The sequence below is a fragment of the Cicer arietinum genome, chromosome 2, assembly GCF_000331145.2.
Source record: "Cicer arietinum cultivar CDC Frontier isolate Library 1 chromosome 2, Cicar.CDCFrontier_v2.0, whole genome shotgun sequence".
Lineage (NCBI taxonomy): Eukaryota > Viridiplantae > Streptophyta > Magnoliopsida > Fabales > Fabaceae > Cicer > Cicer arietinum.
This window is the reverse complement of record NC_021161.2, coordinates 4,742,092-4,763,893: the sequence shown is the minus strand read 5'-3', so window position 1 is coordinate 4,763,893 and position 21,802 is coordinate 4,742,092. Positions and strand designations below refer to the sequence as shown.

At 30.6% G+C, this 21,802-nt stretch overlaps 2 protein-coding genes across 4 annotated transcripts; both read left to right on the top strand.

Annotated features, from left to right (window-relative positions):
* The first annotated feature begins 664 nt into the window (after positions 1-664).
* Positions 665-7,299, top strand: LOC101498801 (cytochrome c1-2, heme protein, mitochondrial-like). Of its 2 annotated transcripts, XM_012712680.3 has the most exons (9): positions 740-821; positions 2,332-2,399; positions 4,213-4,280; positions 4,620-4,834; positions 5,407-5,686; positions 5,763-5,834; positions 6,486-6,602; positions 6,715-6,780; positions 6,868-7,299. In XM_012712680.3, exons 3-9 carry the CDS (start codon positions 4,257-4,259, stop codon positions 6,982-6,984), a joined length of 891 nt encoding a protein of 296 aa, XP_012568134.1. In that variant the 5' UTR covers positions 740-821; positions 2,332-2,399; positions 4,213-4,256; the 3' UTR covers positions 6,985-7,299. The 2 variants fall into 2 exon arrangements, with proteins under 2 accessions (XP_004489589.1, XP_012568134.1); XM_004489532.4 differs by lacking the exon at positions 4,213-4,280 and having other exon boundaries at positions 665-821.
* A 1,108-nt stretch (positions 7,300-8,407) lies between these two features.
* Positions 8,408-14,387, top strand: LOC101498224 (cytochrome c1-2, heme protein, mitochondrial). Of its 2 annotated transcripts, XM_004489531.4 has the most exons (9): positions 8,468-8,564; positions 9,418-9,495; positions 10,030-10,097; positions 11,627-11,838; positions 12,280-12,559; positions 12,640-12,711; positions 13,283-13,399; positions 13,517-13,582; positions 13,839-14,387. In XM_004489531.4, exons 3-9 carry the CDS (start codon positions 10,041-10,043, stop codon positions 13,953-13,955), a joined length of 921 nt encoding a protein of 306 aa, XP_004489588.1. In that variant the 5' UTR covers positions 8,468-8,564; positions 9,418-9,495; positions 10,030-10,040; the 3' UTR covers positions 13,956-14,387. The 2 variants fall into 2 exon arrangements, with proteins under 2 accessions (XP_004489587.1, XP_004489588.1); XM_004489530.4 differs by lacking the exon at positions 9,418-9,495 and having other exon boundaries at positions 8,408-8,564.
* The last annotated feature ends 7,415 nt before the right edge of the window (positions 14,388-21,802 follow it).

Sequence of the window (21,802 nt, the reverse complement as noted above, 5' to 3'; positions counted from 1 at the left end):
AAAATGAAAAATCAAACAATATTACACAAAGACGAAGAAAGAAAAAAAACTATGTTGTACTCAAACAACAAATTCAAAAGAAAATATTTTAAAAAGTAGATCTATATGAAAATTATTTATTTAATTTAAATGATAAAAAAGAAAAAAATTGACGTACAAAAATAATTTGAAACTAAAAAATGACTCATAAATAACTGGCCGCGGATACAAAAGACGAAGGTGAGGTATATAGGCAAGAAATAGTTATATGTGAGTAAGAGTATAATTTTTATAATAATGGCACACTATAAATGGTCATGTTCGAAGTTTCATATTTTGTGGTGCTATAGTTGGTGTGCCACTAATCTATTAGTAAACAATTTTTCAAAAATGAAATATTTAAATTTCATATAAAAATTAGTTCATATTGATGACATTGATATGAATGGAAAAACCAAATATTCAATTAAGATGCCACACTATACTATCTAACATTTAAATATAAATCATTTTAATTATTATTTTATATTTTTAAAAATATATTTATCGACTCATAGAATCTAAGAATTAATTTAAACTACACAATTTAAATGAACAATTTGCTTATTTATTTTTTGTTTTGGTAAAAAACTTTTTGTTTTTGTCAAAACTTCCAAGTTAAACTTTGAAAAACGGGCTTTCAAAATGTTGGTAAGAGAGCCCAACAATAAGGCCGAAAGCCCAGAGTAATTACCGTAGCCACCGCGAAAGAAGCGTTAGTATCAATCCTCTTCTCTGTTTCACTTCTTCACCTTCTCTTCGTTCTTCCTTCGATCTTCAATTCTCAATCGCGCTTCCATTTCGTAAGTTCCATTTCCATTTTTCTTTAATTTCTCAATTGCGCTACTCTTTCTTCTTATTCAATGTTTATATCTATCACCTTGACTCGGATCTCTAACTTTTTTTCAATTCTGATATTTTTTTTAAATTTTTTTTCAATTCTGATTTTATTTATGTATGTATCTAATTGCACGTTAATCGTTGATTTTTTTAGGTTGTTATATTGTTTCGTTTCGTTGTTTATTTCATCACTTCTCGCCTTTTATTTGTATGTTGTGTGTTATGGCATAGTTTGGGAGTGTTCACAATCTCGTGCTTGTGTTGTGACTGAATAAAATTAAATTCTCTATTTTATTTTATCTATAACGATTACGATTACCTTCAAATAGTTAATGTGTAGTCATAAATAAATGTGATATATGTTATAAATAAATGCTAGTATTTATTAACAAGGTGCGTTAGTGATTGTGTATATTTGTCTACGAAGCACATATACTCACACACCGACACACCGTCGTCGACACCGGTAATAATTTGCGAAAATATATTAATTGAATATAATCAATGTGTTGGTGTTATGTCGTAGATGTCACATGTCAGACACTAGGACACTTTTCGATAAGAACTGTTGGTAGAGATGTTTGCAAAGTCAGTTTCTGAATTATTTAATGTTTCTCTTGCTATCCTTGGTTCTTTTGTTATTGGGAATAAGAAAATGTTCAAAATTTGGGATAAACTAAAAAGAGTCTGAAACTGAATTATTATTTTATGAATTAGAAACGACATTGTTAGAATTTCAATATGGTTTAATGGAATAATATTGGAAGCAGTGTTGTTGATGGCAGAAGGCCTAAATTTCACCATATAAACACGCTATTGCAGCCTATGGCACTGCTATTTGACAACACTAATTGGAACAGGGAAGCTAGTATAATATAATAATAAGTGCAATAATATGGGATCAATGTAATGAAGTGAAAATTTGAATTTGATGCATTATTTGAAGCTAAAGTGCCTGAGTTAGTTCTTGAATGATAGATATCATTATAAAGCTTTTAATGATATCTTTTGTTTCTTGGGCAGATTAAGTCATTTCTTGGTGGGTTTGGATACTATCAGACCCTTGGGTCATTGGCATCTAAGGCTATATTGTAGTTTACATGTGTGTTGGAGTTTTATCTCTTCATATGTGTTCTACAATGAATGTGATCTGCCTTTGTTTGCGAACATGTCCCTTTGTTTATCTCTTCTTTATTCATGTTGTGAATATGTGTTACACTAAGAATTTGATTACAAGATTATTTGTAGAACGTTTAAAGTGATTTTGTTTGATAGATCATCTCACCATAATCTAAAATTTTAAATTTGCAGAAGCTGCTAATAATTTTTCTATTATTCTAGCTATTTGCACTTATTTGATGATGCTGTCCTTGCTATTGATTTTATGCTTATATATGGAACTTTATCGTTGATACTTAGTTGGAATTATTCAGTTACTTATCTTTAGTTTCTTTTTATATGAATGATTGGCAGTGTGGATTGAGATGGCTGGAGGTGTTATTCAGCAGTTATTGAGGAGGAAACTCCAATCTCATTCTCCTGTAAGCACGAGCTCCTCTCTTTGTGATAATTTTGTTCTGTTTTGAATATTTAGGACTAAGCTTCTGGTTCTTGTAATCTGGGACTTGAAATGGAGACGTAGACTAAAAGTTGGGCATTGGGTAGAAAATGGTTTTGTTATACAAATTTGAGGAAAAGGGTACATTGGTTTTTTCTGGAAGTTGTTAATAGTGATGCACTTTTCCTCTTTAATATTGCATCTTTGAGCAATATTGTTTTCTAATTCATCCAATGTATCATTTTTTCTCTATATGAATCACATAGGTCATAGAATAGACTCCACCATAGCACAATGTTATTAATGACAAAATACGATGGGGTGTTGCAGCCTATGGCAGAAGCATGAAAGGTATAGCAAAAATATAATACACATAAAAATATACAAAAATACTGCAAAATATAATAATCTTTTAATAAATTAACAGCCCATGTCCAGAACAATAAACTAGAAACATATTGCAGAAATAAATGGTGTTTTATTCAAATCCACTTTGACATACCTCCATGACCGTCATTTCACAAAACTGCCATATCATTGTTATGCATTCAAAATATTTGAGCATGCATATCATTAGTTGAAACTTAAAAATAAATCTTTTGTAGTTGGTAAATGTATCGAAAATGTTTCAATTTATAAAAAAGGACTCTTGCAATGTGCTAAAAAATGATATACAACATTAACAAAGATCAAACCTTATTTCACTAGGTTGGATTTGTCTGCGTTATGGATCATTAGATGCCAGTGGGTTCTATCAATACCAATTTTTTAGGTAATAGATATGGAGTACAAGTCTTTTTTGAATTTTTTTTCTAAAGTCTTAATTCCTAAAGTTTTATTAGGTCTTCCTTTCTTCATTTTAATCTAACTATGTTCCATTTGATCCATTTTTCTAATTGGACCTCTTTTGGTCTTCTTCCCTCATGACCAAACCACCTTTATGTGAGTTTTTTTCATCTTCTCCTCAGTAAATGCTACACCAACTTTTGTAATGTGCTAAAAAATGATCTACAACATTAACAAAGATCAAACCTTATTTCACTAGGTTAGATTTGTCTGCATTGTGGATCATTAGATACCAGTTGGTTCTATCAAAAACCAATGTTTTAGGTCATAGATATGGAGTACAAGTCTTCTTTGAATTTATTTTTCTCAGTCTTAATTCCTACAGTTTTATTAGGTCTTCCTTTTTCCATTTTAATGAACTATGTTCCATTTGATCCATTTTTCTCATTGGAACCTCTTTTGGTCTTCTTCTCTCATGACCAAACCACTTTTATGCGAGTTTTTTTTCATCTTCTCCTCAGCAAATGCTACTCCAACTTTTAATTAGTTATATTTGTTGCTAATCCTAGATATTCTTGTATGTCCTAATAATGTCCATCCATCTACTTGAGTAGCCTAATGCCACCAAGAGTTTATGTAAATTTGTGGTGCTTTCATGAACTCAACCTGTAGACTGATAACTCATGAGAGTATACATCACACAAAAGTAAGGTTAATAGGATGTCCAAAGTGTTGATAAAATTGCACAATCAATAGTTATGTTTTACAACATGGGATGCGGCCTAGGATATAATGGTGTTCATCCAGAAAGTAGTCCATATCAAAACACAACACTTAGTCCTTATCCAATTACTTACTCAGTTAATGCATTGCATGTACTCCTTTTGACAACAAATGAAAAGAACTTAATAGGAGCAACATAATCAGACTGTGTTTGAAATAGACCTGGAGTTTGAAACAGAATTTGACATAGTTCTTCTTCAAATCATTCAAAACCCTCTATTTTGTAGACGTCATCACTCCTTCATGATGGGTTGATGATGCTGGGTTCACTATGGATGCTGGGTTTGCAAAAGAGGTAATATTGTGTTAGGCAGTTATCTGCCAGTTGAAATTTCATTGAATATTTTATGGTGTGGGTCAATGATAATATTATGCCAAAAATGGACAGTTTCGGAACATTCTGTTGTAATTTTTCCTACCATTTCCCTTAGCATTATTTGCTAGACGCACGTGTCTTAACCATTTGTCTTCAGACTCTGAGTTGGTGTAGCTTTACTTGAAAACATGTACTTTTTCAATTTCATATTGCCTTTGTTGCTAATTATACGTCAAGACTCGGACTCTTTTGAAAATTAAATTTTTGTCAACTCACTATTAAACAACTACCTAATGGCTTCTAATGTGCTTCCTGCAGAATCCTTTATCTATGTCATCCATTATCACAAAGAATGATGGTTCTGGTTCTACGAGCAGCAAATCCTTAAGAGCCCTTGCATTAATTGGAGCTGGTTTCTCAGGGTTGTTGGGTTTTGCAACAACAGCATCAGCTGATGAAGCTGAGCATGGGCTTGCTTCTCCAAGCTATCCGTGGCCTCACGAGGGCATCCTCAGTTCATATGATCATGCTTCGTGAGTTTTACCTATATTTTCATTTTTTGACCATGCTTCGCGTGTTTAATCTGAGTTTTCCGTATATTTTCATGTTTTTGGGCTCAACAATATCATTTTCTAAGTTAGCCACTACTACATACACTAAAGCTTGTCTCTTTCATTTTTAAGGTGATTTACAGATAGTGGTTAGTTGTATTTGTAGGTATATTTTTAATTGGCCTTCTTTTATTTATATTACTACTTAATGTCATTTTCCTCAGTTTTGGATCAGCCATTCAGTCTTTGTTATGTCATGTTTTGTGGTGACATGTGATCTAACATGGTTTAAATCATGTCTGTGTTATATAGTGATCAATAACATTTATCTCGCATTGTTTTATCTTAAGAGAATCATGTATTATAGTGAGCAATAACTTTTAGGGCCTTTTCTGGGCCACAATTCATAATATGGCGAATCTGTATTATGTTCTTACTTCTCTATGCCACCATCACATATTCAAATGTTCAGACTGAATTTCATATAGCATTTAACTAATATTAATAATAATAGTCAAGTTCTTAGTACATTTAACTAATTATTTTATGAGCAGGATTCGTCGTGGTCATCAAGTTTATACACAAGTCTGTGCTTCCTGTCATTCTATGTCTTTGATATCATACCGTGATTTGGTTGGAGTTGCTTATACTGAACAAGAAGTAAAGGCAATGGCTGCTGAAATTGAGGTGGTTGATGGCCCTAATGACGAGGGTGAGATGTTTACACGCCCTGGTAAACTCAGTGATCGTTTTCCTCAGCCATATGCAAATGAAGCAGCTGCTAGATTTGCTAATGGAGGGGCCTATCCTCCAGATCTAAGTCTTATAACCAAAGTAATGTCAGTTGTCTGCTTACTTAGATTTTCCGTTTTATGCATACCAGAAATATCTTTAACCTTTTTATTTTCAGGCTCGTCACAATGGTCAGAACTATGTGTTTGCTCTTCTTACTGGTTATCGTGACCCCCCTGCTGGTGTTGTGGTAAAACCTCTATTCATTGATTTTACAACTAAACTCTCTACCTATTAAAGTAACTTATGTTGCCATTTCTTTGTGAAACATAATTCAGACACAATTTAATGTCTCTTTTGCACACTTTTCGGACCCAGAAAAAGATATGTTTACAAACGAAAGCATTATAGACAAAGTTGGAGTAGCATCCACTGTAGAAAAGATTGTAGATTCTTATTTGAGATGGTTTGGACATGTATTGATAAGACCCAAAAAGTGTAAAAAATGGAAGATCAAAAGGAACATAACTTAGTCTATTAGTTAAATTTTGAAGGAGATTATGGATTAGTATAGGCTAAGCTATTAATTTAAGAGTGATGTGGAATCAAACAATCTGTTTGATATGATTCATAAATGACATTGTGGCGTCATTTTTTTTTTGGGTCGGTAAGTCCTTATGAGAATGACTTTGGCGGTGGTTTGCACTTACAAGTGACTTGAGTTGTCGGTCATGCTTGTATATGGATATTAACAATTAGTTAAGAACTTATTATACTTTCTCAACTATCTAATTGTTATTAATTCTAAATATTTTTGTTCGAGTCGATAGTTATTTTGTCCCTACATACTGTGTTTAATGTCAGATTTGTTTTTGGTTATCTTATCTAAATTATAACACAGATTAGAGAAGGACTGCACTATAATCCCTATTTTCCTGGTGGAGCCATTGCCATGCCTAAAATGCTTAATGATGGTGCTGTTGAATATGAAGATGGTGTCCCTGCTTCAGAATCTCAGGTACTTTTGTTTGTTAAGTGTTTCATTCAATAGATAGTTTCATAATTACTTATCTAATATGAACTTAGGAAGAATGAAGCGATATATTTTCTCCTGTTGTATGTTGTTGCAGATGGGTAAAGATGTTGTGTCATTTTTGTCTTGGGCTGCAGAACCTGAGATGGAAGAAAGAAAACTGGTTTGTTTCCTTTATTATTTTTGTTAGATCTAACAAATCCAATCAAGAAAATATCCATTTTTCTGAGAATATTGCTATTACTTGCAGATGGGATTTAAATGGATATTTGTACTATCATTAGCATTACTTCAAGCTGCCTATTATCGCCGCCTTCGGTGGTCTACTCTTAAGTCTCGCAAGTTGGTTCTCGATGTTGTCAACTAGCTGCTTTCAAGCTACATTTTTTCATTTTAGTAAAGATTATTGTTTGCCAATAACTATGTTGGATCTCATCATATCAAATTCGTTGAGAGGCTGACCGGAAGCAAGACGCAGTTTTGTTCGAGATAGAAGAAATAAAGGTGTTACATGTATTTGAGATGTTACTTCAATTTTTTTTCCTCCTTCTCTTTGCATTCTCCAAATTTTGATTCAGCCTTGCGATCTTTAAGGCATAATTTACTTGTAATTGATCAAAATTATTACATCCCAGAATTTTGATTTCGAAAGTAAATGTAGAATTGCAGTTTTGGAATTTAATTTCTGGCAAGTTTTTTATATGACAATAAACATTTCGGATATTAGAGGTATGTTCCGAAAACCATTTCAATCAAGGCATTTTTTCCCGCCCCTTTAAGTACATGGCTCAGTGGGGTACAAAACCCATTTTGTGGAGCACCTGCTCACTCACACGTGGGGCCAAAAATTCAATTTGTGTAGCATATAACTCAATGGATGATGGAAACAACTATGGGGAGCATTAAATCTCAAGTAGGCATGGAACGCAAACTCAATTGTTGGGGCCTAAAACTTAAACTGTGGAGAGCACCACCTCAAATCATGCATGCATCAAAGAATACATAATAAACAACCATGAATAATCTCAATAAATCATGTAATTACACATTCCCACACATTCCCGGCATCCAATCAACCAACTTTTCAAGCAATCGTTTAATCACAAGTCTTAGAAGTCTCCTACTTGAAAACTTACAATCTATATATCTTGACCATCTATCACAAGATAATTGATTATTTTGGTGAAAACTAGGTTCACTTTGAAGTTGGATTTGTGATAATAGATTATTTCAATGAGATACACAATCATTTATATCAACACAAGTTCAACAAATTTTTTATTTCAATGCGACTTTACGGGTAGAAACATTTTCATTTGAAGTTTGTCGCAATATTAATTTTTTAGGATATAATACTTTCAATGTGTTGAAATTTGGAATGTTACACTGGTGTGGCGGTGAGATTTAATTTTTGCGCAAACCTCAATAAATGTTGTAGTGGTACTGCTGTAAAAAATTGCAAAATATCTACTTATATAGACGACAACTAATGACGAGAATCGCAAAATATCTATTTATATAGACGACAACTAGTGATGCGATGGGGTGTATATTCCTTTATCATGTTCTCTATTTATTTCCCTTCATCAATTGAATAAGGGGGTGGGTATGGGAATTTAAGTAAATTTAGTTACATAAAAAAGTTTGGAGGAAGAGTGTATGAACTATGAATGAAATTGTGGGAGTGGGGCTAGCAACTAAGGGTACGAAAAGCAACTTTCCTATTTTTCAAGCGTGGGATTTCTCCCATTTGTCTAAAAACCTATAAACAAAGCCCAAATAAAGCCCATAACAATTCTCGTGGCTACAACGATAGAAGCGTTAATCTCTTTTGGGTCCCAAAAAGCTCTTTCTTGACTCTTCTTCAATCAGCAGCCTCTCTCTCTATCTCCGCTGCTTCTCCTTATTCCTCGTTCGATCCTCACTTCTCAATCGTGCTTCCATTTCGTAAGTCTCTCTCTCTCTCTCTCTCTCTCTCTCTCTCTCTCTGTTTTTACTTGCTCAGCTATCACTCTGATTCGGATCTATTCCCAACTTTTTGAGTCCTAATTTTTTCAATTCTAATCTTTGTTTGTCGATTTCCACTTTCAATTTCGGGTTATTTCACTATTTTTTGCCCTAATTTTTGTTTAAGCCTAGCGTCTTATTTGTCACTGAGAATCCTCAATCTTGTCCACGTGACTGAATTAAGCTCGCTTATAACCTTCAACTAGTTTGCGTTATAGTGGTAATGTTATTTATTGAAGATGTATTTTGTGAGTAAAGTAGTATTCTTTGTGTTGGTAGTTTATGAATTATGCGAATCCTTAGTTTTTTTTTGTTTGATGAGTTTTTTGTTTTTGCACTGAGCAAATGGTTTTTAAGAGTTGTAGTGAAATTTAGTGATTAGTAAGTATGTATGTATGTATTATTTTGGAATTGGAGTAATTTGATAGCTAGTTTAACATTGAGTGAGTAATTTTTATTATGGATTCAGGAATTGTGTTGATTTAAGAGTAAACAATCATTTTAGGTCTTGAATGTATGAGGTACTGTCATTATAGTCTTGTGTATCAAAATTTCAAAACATCCCCAAATGTTTTCATTAGCCAGTTTGGTCCTTGAATGTGTTTTTTGTTATTTAGTTTGATTGTTGAATGTGTTTTCTGGTAATGGTTGATCCCTAAAATCACTAAGAATGCACACTATGGGGGTTGTTTTGTAATTTCAATACATTAAGAGACTACAGTGACATCGCCTTGCATTTTGGGACCAAAATAATTGTTTGCTCATTGATTTAAATTATTTTGTTGATATCCAGGGTCGTGTAATGAAGTAATAGTTAGATACACTCTTTTCCGTTTCCGTGCTTGAGGATCTTAAAGCTATTGAGCGAGAGGTGTCAATTTAAGTTTTAATGATTTCAATGGTTGTATGAGCTTAAAAATGTCTCCTCTTATTGTGGCAGGGTGCTATTAGATCCTTGGATCATTGAAATCATATCATATTTACCTTAGTCTTGGGATACTATTTGGTTTTATGTGTTGTACAAAGAACGTGGGAATGAAATTTGTTCAGTTTTCATGATGCATCAAGTTATAGGCTTATATGACTAATGGTGTGTGTTGTTTGTCTGTGTGTATATTTGTCCTTTTTGTTTATCTTTTCCTTATACTTGTTGTCAATATATGTTACTCAATGAATTAAGCAGACTACTTATGTGTTTCAAGAGTCTTCATTGTAGACTATTATGTGTTTCAAGAGTCTTCATTGTAGGTAGAGTTGGCAATTTTTCTGTCGCCACATGCACTTATTTTGTTATGCTGTCTATCATTTTCCTTGTGCTTATTTGTAGAACTTCATCTATGATGATATTCTGTCAGATGTATTTGTATACTTATCTTTTGTCTTTTTTTATATGAACAAACCACAGTGTGAGCTGAGATGGCTGGTGGAGTTATTCAACAGTTATTGAGGAGGAAATTCCAATCTCATTCTCTGGTAAGCACTTGATCCTCTCTTCATGATTACTTTACACTTGTGACTTGTGAGAGTATTTATGTTTCTGACCTTTTCATATGGGACTTAATATGAAGACCCTTAGGCTATAACTTGAGGGATAGGAAAAGAAAAATGATTTTGCTATACAAATTTGAGGGAAAGCAAAAGTCCCTTATCCTCTCTTCATGATTTTGTTTTCTACCTGTTCATCAAATCATGCAATGTGTATGTAGCCTCCTCGGTTGACTTACTTGGCATACACCACAAATTTTCTTTAGCATGTGGGTTTCTTGTCCTAATTAACTCTCAAATGCTTGTTATCAAGGATGAAGTTCCCAGTCTACATTACTTGACGCAGTAGCAATATCTTGGTTGCAATGGATCTGCAACTGCATCACCTTCTGATTTGTATCTCTGCAATTCAATCATGACCACAATTGCAACTTAATATCTTGCTCTTTACCATAGTCTAATATTGTGACTTTGAGGACCTTATGGGGGTTGGGCCTGTCCGCTGTAATTTGGGCTGCTCTGGTTTGTGGCCTTATAATCTTTGCTTGAAAACTTGTGTTGCTGGAAAAACTTTCACATCATCATTTTTTTTTGTCGTTCAGTTGATGTAATTTTGCCCATGTTATTCCCTTTTCCCTCTCCAAACTTGTATATAGCTGGTCCCAAGTCCTTCTAAAAGACAATTGTTGTGATAGGAAGTTACCAGCTAGTGTTGTACTTTATCTAATTTTTTATCACTTAGATTGATGACAAGATTGTGCTAAAAATGACAGTTTCTGAAAATAATGTTGGTATTCTGGCCTGTGTCAACCTGATGTCTTTTTAGTATACTCTTTGTAATTTCATATCGCAGTTGTTGCGATTTATGATTAAATCACAATACAAAATTCTCATTATAGTGGGGTCTAGGGAAGGGTTAGATCAATAGTGAGTCTATTGTTGATAGTCTAACTTTGCATTGATTATTACGTCTCCTAGTGACACTGCAACATATTAAGAGGTTTAATTTCGTCTATATATTACTGAAGAAGTTAACACTATTTGTAAACAAGAATGGGCTTCAGTCATCATTGTAGTAGTTAAGATTTTTCTTTAGTAAAATGTTGACCGTTCAGGTGGCAAGCATCATATGTTTCACTAATACTATAAAACATTCAGAATAAATATTGCATCCAAGTTAAATACCAAGTAAACGCAAATCTTTGACTTCCAATCATGCTGGATCTCCTCATCAGTCATTATTTAGGGTAACGTCAGATGGACTTATCCATATCCTAGCTTTAGCCCTTCCCTCTTAGTACTTCTACCGAGTTCTTGGCTCCAATTCTGATTAATGGGTGCCAACTTACATTACGGGTTTGTATTATTTGATTGTCATATTGGAACAACCATTCTGGATTGATATGGTGGAAATACATGATTGTTCATGTCATAAATTTTGATGATTTTATAACAATTTGTCCCTTTGAAGTTCCAGATCGTGTCTTTTTCTAATCACGGCTATATAATTGTTGCAGAGTCCTTCAGTGTCATCCATTTTCTCAAAGGCAGAGGGTTCTGGATCTACCGGCAGCAGCTCCTTAAGAGCCCTAGCTTTAATAGGAGCTGGTGTTTCAGGTCTTTTGGGTTTTGCAACAACAGCATCAGCTGACGAAGCTGAGCATGGCCTGGCATCTCCAAACTATCCATGGCCTCACGAGGGTATCCTCAGTTCATATGACCATGCTTCGTAAGTTTGACCTAAATTTTTGCTTTAGTTTTTATACAATTTCCATTTATTTTTCTCTCCACATTTTGGCTCAACCATATCGTTTGTTAAGTTAGCAATGTACATACACTCAAAGTAATCCCTGGTGCATTTTAATGTGTGATCGTTGTCAAAGTCAATTATAGGTATATGTTTAATTTACTAAAAAATATTGTTTTATTCTATCCAAAAAATATCTTGCATTAATGGGTAGAGTGAAATTTTCCCAAAGAAATAGTTGCATTTATAGATCCTTTGATAAACCCCATTCTCTTCTTTTTTTGGCTTTTATCTGGCACCAGGATTTGTATGTGGTGAATTTCTAGTTTGCTCTATACCTTCATCGTATATTTAACCCAAAATTCACATGAACATTAATACTAATTAAGATCTTGATACATTTAACTCTTTTTATATGAGCAGGATTCGCCGTGGTCATCAAGTTTATACACAAGTCTGTGCTTCCTGCCATTCCATGTCTTTGATATCATACCGTGATTTGGTTGGTGTTGCTTACACAGAAGAAGAGGTAAAGGCTATGGCTGCTGAGATTGAGGTGGAAGATGGCCCTAATGATGAGGGTGAGATGTTTACACGTCCCGGTAAACTCAGTGATCGCTTTCCTCAGCCATATGCCAATGAATCAGCTGCTAGGTTTGCTAATGGAGGAGCCTATCCTCCAGATCTAAGTCTTATTACCAAAGTAATGTCAGTTGCCTGCTAGTAACTTCCTTAGGTTTTCAATTGTACGTATTATAAAATATCTTTGCTCTGTGTTTTCAGGCTCGTCACAATGGTCAGAACTATGTGTTTGCCCTGCTAACCGGTTACCGTGACCCACCTGCTGGTGTTTCGGTATATTCTTCTTCAATTCTTTTTCTTTAAAACTAGATATATACTCATTTTAGTAGCTTGCGTTCTTCAGTTGTCATGTTGAAATTGCTAGACCCCACCTGGTGGGTCGTTTGAATCCAAAATCTTGTGTGAATTATGTTGTGGCTTTTAAATCTGCGTTAGTACAGCAATGGTTGATAATATCTTTCCAATTTTCCTTTTCCTTGCACACCAATGAGCATGCCTGGTGAGTTGTGCATAAGCTTTTGGATACCATGCATGATTTTCTTATATTTTTTACGTCTTTTTTTTTTTCTTTGCATATCATTTGCTTAAGAAATTTGATTGCCATTTCTAGATGAAACATTATTCCAACACACTATTAATGTTTCTTTGCACTGATATGTGACTTCAGTTGTCAGTCATGCATGTATATGGATATTAACGATGAGTAATGAACTCCATTATACTTTCTCAACTTTGTATTCTTGGCTGCAAATCTTAATATTCAGTACAAGTTTATATCTATTCTCTCCGTGTCAATACTGTTCTTGAACTTTTGTTTATGGTTATTTTTTAAATAATAATGTAGATTAGAGAAGGACTGCACTACAATCCTTATTTTCCTGGTGGAGCCATTGCCATGCCTAAGATGCTTAATGATGGCGCTGTTGAATATGAAGATGGTGTCCCTGCTACAGAAGCTCAGGTACTTTTTGTTTGTTGAGGATTTCATATTTTCATTCAATAAATTTTATCATAATTGATTATCTATGAACTTGGGTAGAATGAAGCAATCATTTTGTTCTGATATGTGTTAATGCAGATGGGGAAAGATGTTGTCTCATTTTTGTCTTGGGCTGCAGAACCTGAGATGGAAGAGAGAAAATTGGTTTGTTTCCTTACCTTTTGAGTAAACATTCATTTGGGTCCTTGAATATGTCAGGAGGAATAATCACTGTAGTCCTTAAATAGTTGAATGTATCAAAATCACAAATATTCACGAATGTAACTTTTAAAGCACCAAGGGATGATTTTAAAGCACCACCTCACATTTAGGAACCAAAATGATTGTTTACTCGTTTATTATCATTCTCCTAACATATCAAATGAAGTAAATGTCTGATTTCCTAACCCATTGCATGCAGATGGGATTTAAATGGATATTTGTACTTTCACTGGCGTTACTTCAAGCCGCGTATTATCGCCGCCTCCGGTGGTCTGTTCTTAAGTCCCGCAAGTTGGTTCTTGATGTTGTCAACTAAGCTGCCTTCAAGTTTCGTTTTTCGTTTCAAAAAAGTTTATTGTTGGCAATAATTTTGCCAAGTCTCATCATGTCAAATTCGTTGGAGTTACAGAAGCACGTTCTGTTTTTGTTTGAAGTAGAAATAAAGCTGCTCCATATATGTGAGATACATTTTACTTTCTTCCCCTTTCTCAAACATGTGTATTTATTACCTACTCCCATACAGTTATTTAATCTGGGATTTTAGATAATTGATACGTGATTGAGGTTTATTTTTTGTTATCTTCAGAAAAGAAAAAAGGGAAAAGGGAGGGTCATAATGTTCTTGTTGGAAATCATTTTACTTCATTTTTAGTCTGCTGCGATACCATCGGTTCATTATTGATAAACTATTATTGATGATATTTTGCTTAAAGTTTGTAATAGATATAATTCAACCGTTTTTATTTTATTTTATTTTATTTTATTTTTATGTTTTTTATGAAATGTCGTTGGCTAATGAACACCCTTAGTATGTAGTATTTAATTATAAATCGAGTGAAGATGTCTCTAGTTTAGCGATATTAATTGAATGTTTATGTTTGTATACACCAAAATCATATTAATAAATGTTTATTATCTTTAAGAAATGGAGAAATCGAGAAGATTGCTACTCTTTTTTTGTAAGTGTTGTTTAGGTTTTTATTTCCACATAGATAAAAAAAGACAATTAATGAATGTATGTGTTTCATAATTTTACTGATTTTTTTTAACAATTGGGTAATTATGTTGTTTATAGTACAAAATAAATATGAGGCACGTTTACATGTATTATTGGTAAAAAGAGATTGTTGTGATTCTAGAAATACTACTTATAGATTATTCTCTATGTTTACCAATATGTGCAATTGGATATCCACATATCAAAATATTTTCAAAATATGAAATGAGTGTATTTTCAATGAAAATGCATGGGATGTTTAATTTGTGAAAATATTGTTTTTATTTTATGAAATGTGTGTATTTTACTTTGACGAGAAGTTTTTAAAATAAATTATTGTCATGAAAATAAGACAGAATGTTATTTAAGAAAAATATATTTTTGAAAATAATAAAAATAATTTTTGATACAAAATTTTCACTTTAAAACTAATTTATCTTCTTATTAACGAGTAAAATTAATAAATAAAAAAATCACAAAATTTAAATAGTTGTGGACATGAGGGTTGTATTGAAAAAATATAACAGATCAAGTTTTACATTAAAAAGATATAAAGTATCACTTTATAATACAAGTAAGGTGAAAAAACTACTTTCAAAACATTCAAATAATTGACAATAACATATACATATGCAAGCATCCATATAACTGACAAAACATAGCCAAACATAGTTCTTATCAAATTACACAACAAGTCTAAATAATTTATTCTCATTAAACAGACAAGAAATTAAGTCTCTAAGTAATACCAATAATAAAAAGACCATAGATATAACAATCTGTACATTCTATATGATATTGTCATATTCCTCATAATCCATATCTAGATAATTCACTTTCACACCTTGGTCTGGATAATACCAACCAAGTGAGTAAACTCTTCATCACCTTGATTTCCCACAAATGAGATACTATGAATTAGTTTAGCTTGCACTTGCATGTGAAGTCTCTAGATAGTACACAATTACTTAAATACCCCCATTTACTTGGTCTTCAAATTGCAGTGTCACACTTACCTCCTAAAAACAAAGCTTGATCTCCTAACTCATCCACCTTAATCCAATTCATTGCATCAAAATCCATCTTATAAATATTCAAATATTTTCAGGAACAAAATCAACCATGAAAAGTTGATTATTTGAAATAACCAACTTAAGATCTTGTGAAACCACCTTAGGAATAATTTTCATAATTTCCACCCAAGTAAATGTACCATTATGTACATTTATCATCAACTCCATCAAATATAGTTTCACTTGTGACAACATAAGCTTTATTATTAAAAATTGTTATGTCCACAATTGGTTTAATATAGATCATTGTTATGTCGCAAGTATGATTCGATCATGTCGAGATTTACCTCCGAATAAAAATGGTTTTATTTAGTAACTAATTTGATGTCCATTTAAAGGATTGATTAAGAAAATATGATGACCCTTACTTTCAATGATCATGTATCCTCTAGTGCAACCAATAAAAGATTTGTCAAATGTATTTTGTAATGTAAACATAGTATTTTTTTGCATGAGGCATGTCACACAAATAATATGTTTGCATTTCATTTGATGATTTAAGCAAAACTTGTGGTGATTTAGATTCTAAAAAGGGGAATATATATTAAAAATTTGACTGCACAAATCCTTTGAATATGAATAACAAAGGTTGAATGTTAAAGAAATTTAACAAATAACAAAGATGAAATGGGGGAGGTTTAGGACTTTACTTGATGATAATTGTGATGCGTGACCATGAAAAAAATAATTATGATTTTTATTTTTCTAATTCTTCGACATATTTTCTGTCTCACAAGTTGCCACTCTCTCTTAGTAAATATTGTATTTCTTTTCTTTTTTAAAATCAAACTTTTAAATGATTATGCTTTTAAAGCTTGTGTTTTTAACGCTCTAGTATCGGTTATTATGAATATCATATTTGACCTTTTAACTATAAAATATAACTTGATTATTATTTTATAATCGAACTCGACAATTTGTCAAATAATAATAATAATAATTATAATAATAACAATAATAATTAGCAAAGTACTCGTGTATTTCATGAGTCACACGGTATTGTTTAACATACTAAGGTTGATATTGTACTATTAAAATTTTACCAATTTTTTTTTCAAAAGGATAAAAAAGGAGAGGAAATAATTCATAATATTATGTTTTCTATTTCAAGTATAATATGCATACATATATATACTCTTCTTTATCGATAAAAATGTTATATTAACATATATAGATACTAATGAATAAAATATCAATCAACCAATAACTAATAACTAATATTTGTTTCCTGAATGATTTACATAGTAATATATATTTGTTCTAATTAATACTATATGCACAATTTTTAATTTAATAATAATAAATACATCAAACAAAGATAATTTAATAAAACTTTTATTTATTTATTTATATATTTTTCTTAATATATATATAAAATAGTTAATTGAATTACTCATTGTGTGATAGAGAAAGTATTGTACCTACCTGATCCATCAAAGATCATGTTAATAAATGCTAACAAGTGTATTATAACTTTGTTTTGGAGTTTTCACCTTCAAGGCTAAGATTTTTAGCAACACGTGTACTAGAGTTGATAATGTTAACTTAATTGTATGATTTTATGTATAATATACTTTAAAAATTATGACTAATTTACAAATGATAAAATTGGGAAAAATCCTTTGTCATCCAATCTCTATTGCAATAAATTTAATAGTAAAAAAACTATAAAGGGAAATATATATTACAAAGTTTCTCTACACAAAATCTTCTAAATATGAATATTGAATGTTGAAGGTTAAAGAAATTGAATTAAAAAAAAAATTAAGGAAAATGAAATGGGAAAGTTTAGGAGTTTACTTGATGATAATTGAGATGTAAGATAATGAGGAATGATGATGACGACTTTTATCTTTCTGATTCTTCGACATATTTCTTCCTCACAAATTGTCACTCTCTCTTAGTAATATTGTAATCCCTCTCTAGTATTGGTTACTATGAATATCATATTTGACCTTTTAACTACAAAATATAAATTTATTATTATTATATAATCGAGCTCGACCATTAGTCAAATAATAATAATAACTATTATTAGTAAAATACTTGTGTATTCCACATATCACTTGCATTATTTACCATAATAAGGTTACAATTGTACTATTAAAACATTTAGAAGTTTATTATAAAATATTATCAAAATTTATTTTTTCTAAAGGAGAAAAAAAGAGAGGAAACATTTTAAAAAATCTTATGTTTTCTTTTACACTTTCATAATATTATACATACATGTATACTCTTCTTTATCGTTAAAGATATTATAATAATATATAGATATTAGTGAATAAAATATCAACTTTATTTAGTATAGTATAAACAAATATTATGTACAATTTCATTTAACATGTATAATGATATAATAAAACTATATTAGTAGTAAATATTTATTTTGTATATGATTTATACAATATATTATAATTACTGTATTATAAATTTTTTGTGCTCTCTCTAGAAGATACTCGAGACACATAATATTGCTGATGAAATACATATATATCTTTTTAACTATTTAATTATTGAAAGATTAACTTTTAATTAATTGATCAATGACTAACATTTATCTTGTGCATGATTTATATAATAAATTATAATTAATGTATTATAGTTTTCTTCAAAATTTTATGTATAAGAAATTTAAAAGACACTACTAATAAAATAATAGTTTATTATTTTATCTGTTCTAAAATAACTGACTCATTTATATAAAAATTTGTCCCAATATAAATTACCGTTTTCAATTTACAATGCAACATAAATTACTTATTTTTTTCTTTCTAATTGTATGGTCTAATTAATACTACATACATGCACAAATTTCAATTTAATATTTTCACTTTGCATTAAAGATAAAGATGAACCCACCAATACTAGATAATTATATTTTAGTAAAAACATTATTTTCTTTTTTTATTTATATTAAATTTCTTAATATGTATGAAATGGTGAAATGATTCACTCATTACTCATTAAGAACAAAAAATATATTATAACTAACTCATTCTTAAAAGATTGTCTTGGTAAAATGCTAATAAGTGTATTAATAACTTTGTTTTGGAGTTTTTTTCAGATCAAATTGCAATACCAACACACAACAGCCATTATATTAAACATTGTCAATGTTTTTACTTCAACTTTTTACCATGGTCACGATTTAACAACATGTGTTCTAGAGTTGATAATTTTAACTTAATTGTATTATTTTATGTATAATCTATAGCAACATGTGTTCCAGAGTTGATAATTAACTTAATACTTAATTGTATTATTTTATGTATAAGCTACTTTTAAAATTCTTCCAATACAAAAATAATATGAATAATTTACAAATAATAAAATTGGGAAACATCTTTTCTCATCCAATATCTATTGTGATGAATTTAAAAAACTAAAAAGGTGAATATATGTTAAAAAATTATCTACATAGAATCTTATGAATTATATGAATACTGAATGTTTTTTTTTTTTTGAGAAATGAATACTAAATAATGAAGGTTAAAGAAATTGAATTAAACAAATATGGAAGATGAAATGGGGACAGTTTAGGAGTTTACTTGATGATAATTGAGGTGTACGATGATGAGAAATATGATGGTGACTTTTATCTTTTTCGAATCTTCGACATATTTTTTATCTCACAAATTGCCTCTCTCTTAGTAATATTTTTTTTCTATCTCTTTTTAAAATTAGAATGATTAAGCTATAAACATCGTATTTGATCTTTTAACTATAAAATATGTAAAACGGTCTAATACTAGTTATTATGAAAATAATAATAATAATATTAATAATAATAATAATAATAATAATAATAATAATAATAATAATAAAATTTTGAACTTCAAAGAAGTTGCCAACAAAACTATTTTTGAAGAAATAAGATTGAAAAGTGAAGATAACATCTGATCAAACTCAATGTTGGTTGCAATAGGTAGGCTTTATGTGAAGAAAAACCATAAAATGATTTTGAAATGCTGGCAATGTGGAAAACATGAGCATATGAAGAATAATTGTCTTGGTGGAGAAATGCAGAGAAGAGCTTTGAGCCGAATGCTAACAATGTCTCTCTCATGATGAGAAATGATGATCTTCTCTAAAAATGAGAAGTGTATTCTCACGACATTTTCGCGCTGCCGTGAAAAATGATGAATTATTGCTAGTAGATTTGCACATGGATATCAGTTGACATTAATGCAAGGGTGTGATGTGAGATTATATCAATTTATGAAGAACTTTGGGAGAAAGTCAACATAGAAGTTGCGCTATATTTTTTGTAAAGTGTGGTTGTATTGAAGTTGAAGGTTGTTTTAGAAAAGTCTATCTGCTATAACAATTTTGACATAATGTTATTATCTTATGGTGTTTTTTTGTTGTCTAGTTTTGAGTTTTAAAGTTTTAAATTATCATTACATTACAACTATTCATATGCATGCTTTTAGAAATAATTACGAGAAAAAACAAACATCTCTAATGATATGATTGTGATTGACTGACAGAAAAAAAAACTATTTGCACTGACAATATATATAAATAAAATTTAATTTTTTTAATAGTTGCTAAAAAAAATGTTTGTCGCTATGTTTATTAATTCACATAACTATCCAATTGAAATATTTTTATTTTGTAATCTTAAAACCAATTTAATATTAGAAATAAAATACAATTTCATTTTTCTAAAAAAAAACACAATTTCAATAACTAACAAATAGAAAAACAGGAGAAATTTCAAGAGGTGAAAGTTGAAATTCCTTAAAAGCATTTGTAAAATAACTATTAATGTTATTTTAATGAATAATATCTTTTCCTTCTTCAGATGGCTGAACTCTTTTGAATGTTTCTAGCATAGTATCAGCTGATAGTTAAGACACTACATCAACAAAAAGTAACATAGTTTTTAAAAAAAATTCATGGTCAAATTTTAGGTCATGTCTTCAATTGATTGCGATCTAATGATACATATTCTTTAAGTTGATAAGGTTAAATTCATTTCATGATTTTGTAGATAATCTAATTTTAAGATTCTATAAATTTAAAATAAAATATTAAAAATTTATAAATAATTAAATTGGTAAAACCCATTTTACAGGTTAATTAACCGATCTCTTATAATGTTGTGACAAACAGTTATAAAACTTTAAAGAGAAATTGATAATTCACTAAAATTTAATACGCAAGAACCATGAAAATAAATATTGAGATAAATTAATTGGTATAAAAAATAAAAATAAAGAAATATATATTAAAAAAATTGACTACACAGATCTTTTGAATATATATACAAAAGAAAAATATTGAATGTAAAAGAAAAAGAATTAAGATGAAACAAGTAAGTTTAGAAATTTACTAGGTTATAATTGAGATGGATGATCATTAATAAAATGGCGATGACTTTTATCTTTTTGATTCCTCAACATATTTTTTGCTTCACAAAAAAAGTTGTTTTTCTTTCTTGAAAACATTGTACTCTCTCTCTCTTTTTTCTTTTTATTTTTAAATTCAACTAAACGAAGAAGATATAAAAGCTTGAGCTTTTAATGATCTAGTAACGGTTTCTATAAACATCATTATACAAATATAACTTTTTATCATCATTATTATTATTTTGTAATTGAGCTTAACTATTAGTCAAATAATAATTAAAAATAATAATAATTGAGTTCAACAATGAGAAAAGAGGTGATATCTTCCTCAAAGCCTCTTTGGAATTCAATGCTTAATTCCATTACGACACAATCACTCCAACCTATTATACTAATGTGAATGCATACTAACAAATTGTTGTTTTTGAAAATCGAAAACCTTTGAAAACAATTTATGCCACCGAAAATATTACTGGGTTGAGTCGCGGACTAGGTCGCTCTCTTTAGGGTTTGGCTTGGATCAACTAAATTTTCACCGGTGCGTACATGATCCACAATAACAGCTCCTTTCGAAAGTAATTCTCTAACTGTGCTGTGCTTACGACGTATTTGTCGTCTCGTACCGTTATAATAACGATTCTCAATAATAATGATTCTCAATATGTGCTTACGAAAGTAATTCTCTAACATAATCGTCAACAAACTCTAATAATTAGCTCCTATTAGTTATTAAGCT

Bases quoted from the DNA above. Each gene is read 5' to 3' on its own strand.
- LOC101498801 (XM_004489532.4), top strand. From the start codon at position 2,343: ATGGCTGGAGGTGTTATTCAGCAGTTATTGAGGAGGAAACTCCAATCT. The intron at 2,400-4,619 runs GTAAGCACGAGC...TGCTTCCTGCAG, and splicing joins AACTCCAATCTCATTCTCCT to AATCCTTTATCTATGTCATC. The intron at 4,835-5,406 runs GTGAGTTTTACC...TTTTATGAGCAG, and splicing joins AGTTCATATGATCATGCTTC to GATTCGTCGTGGTCATCAAG.
- LOC101498224 (XM_004489530.4), top strand. From the start codon at position 10,041: ATGGCTGGTGGAGTTATTCAACAGTTATTGAGGAGGAAATTCCAATCT. The intron at 10,098-11,626 runs GTAAGCACTTGA...TAATTGTTGCAG, and splicing joins AATTCCAATCTCATTCTCTG to AGTCCTTCAGTGTCATCCAT. The intron at 11,839-12,279 runs GTAAGTTTGACC...TTATATGAGCAG, and splicing joins AGTTCATATGACCATGCTTC to GATTCGCCGTGGTCATCAAG.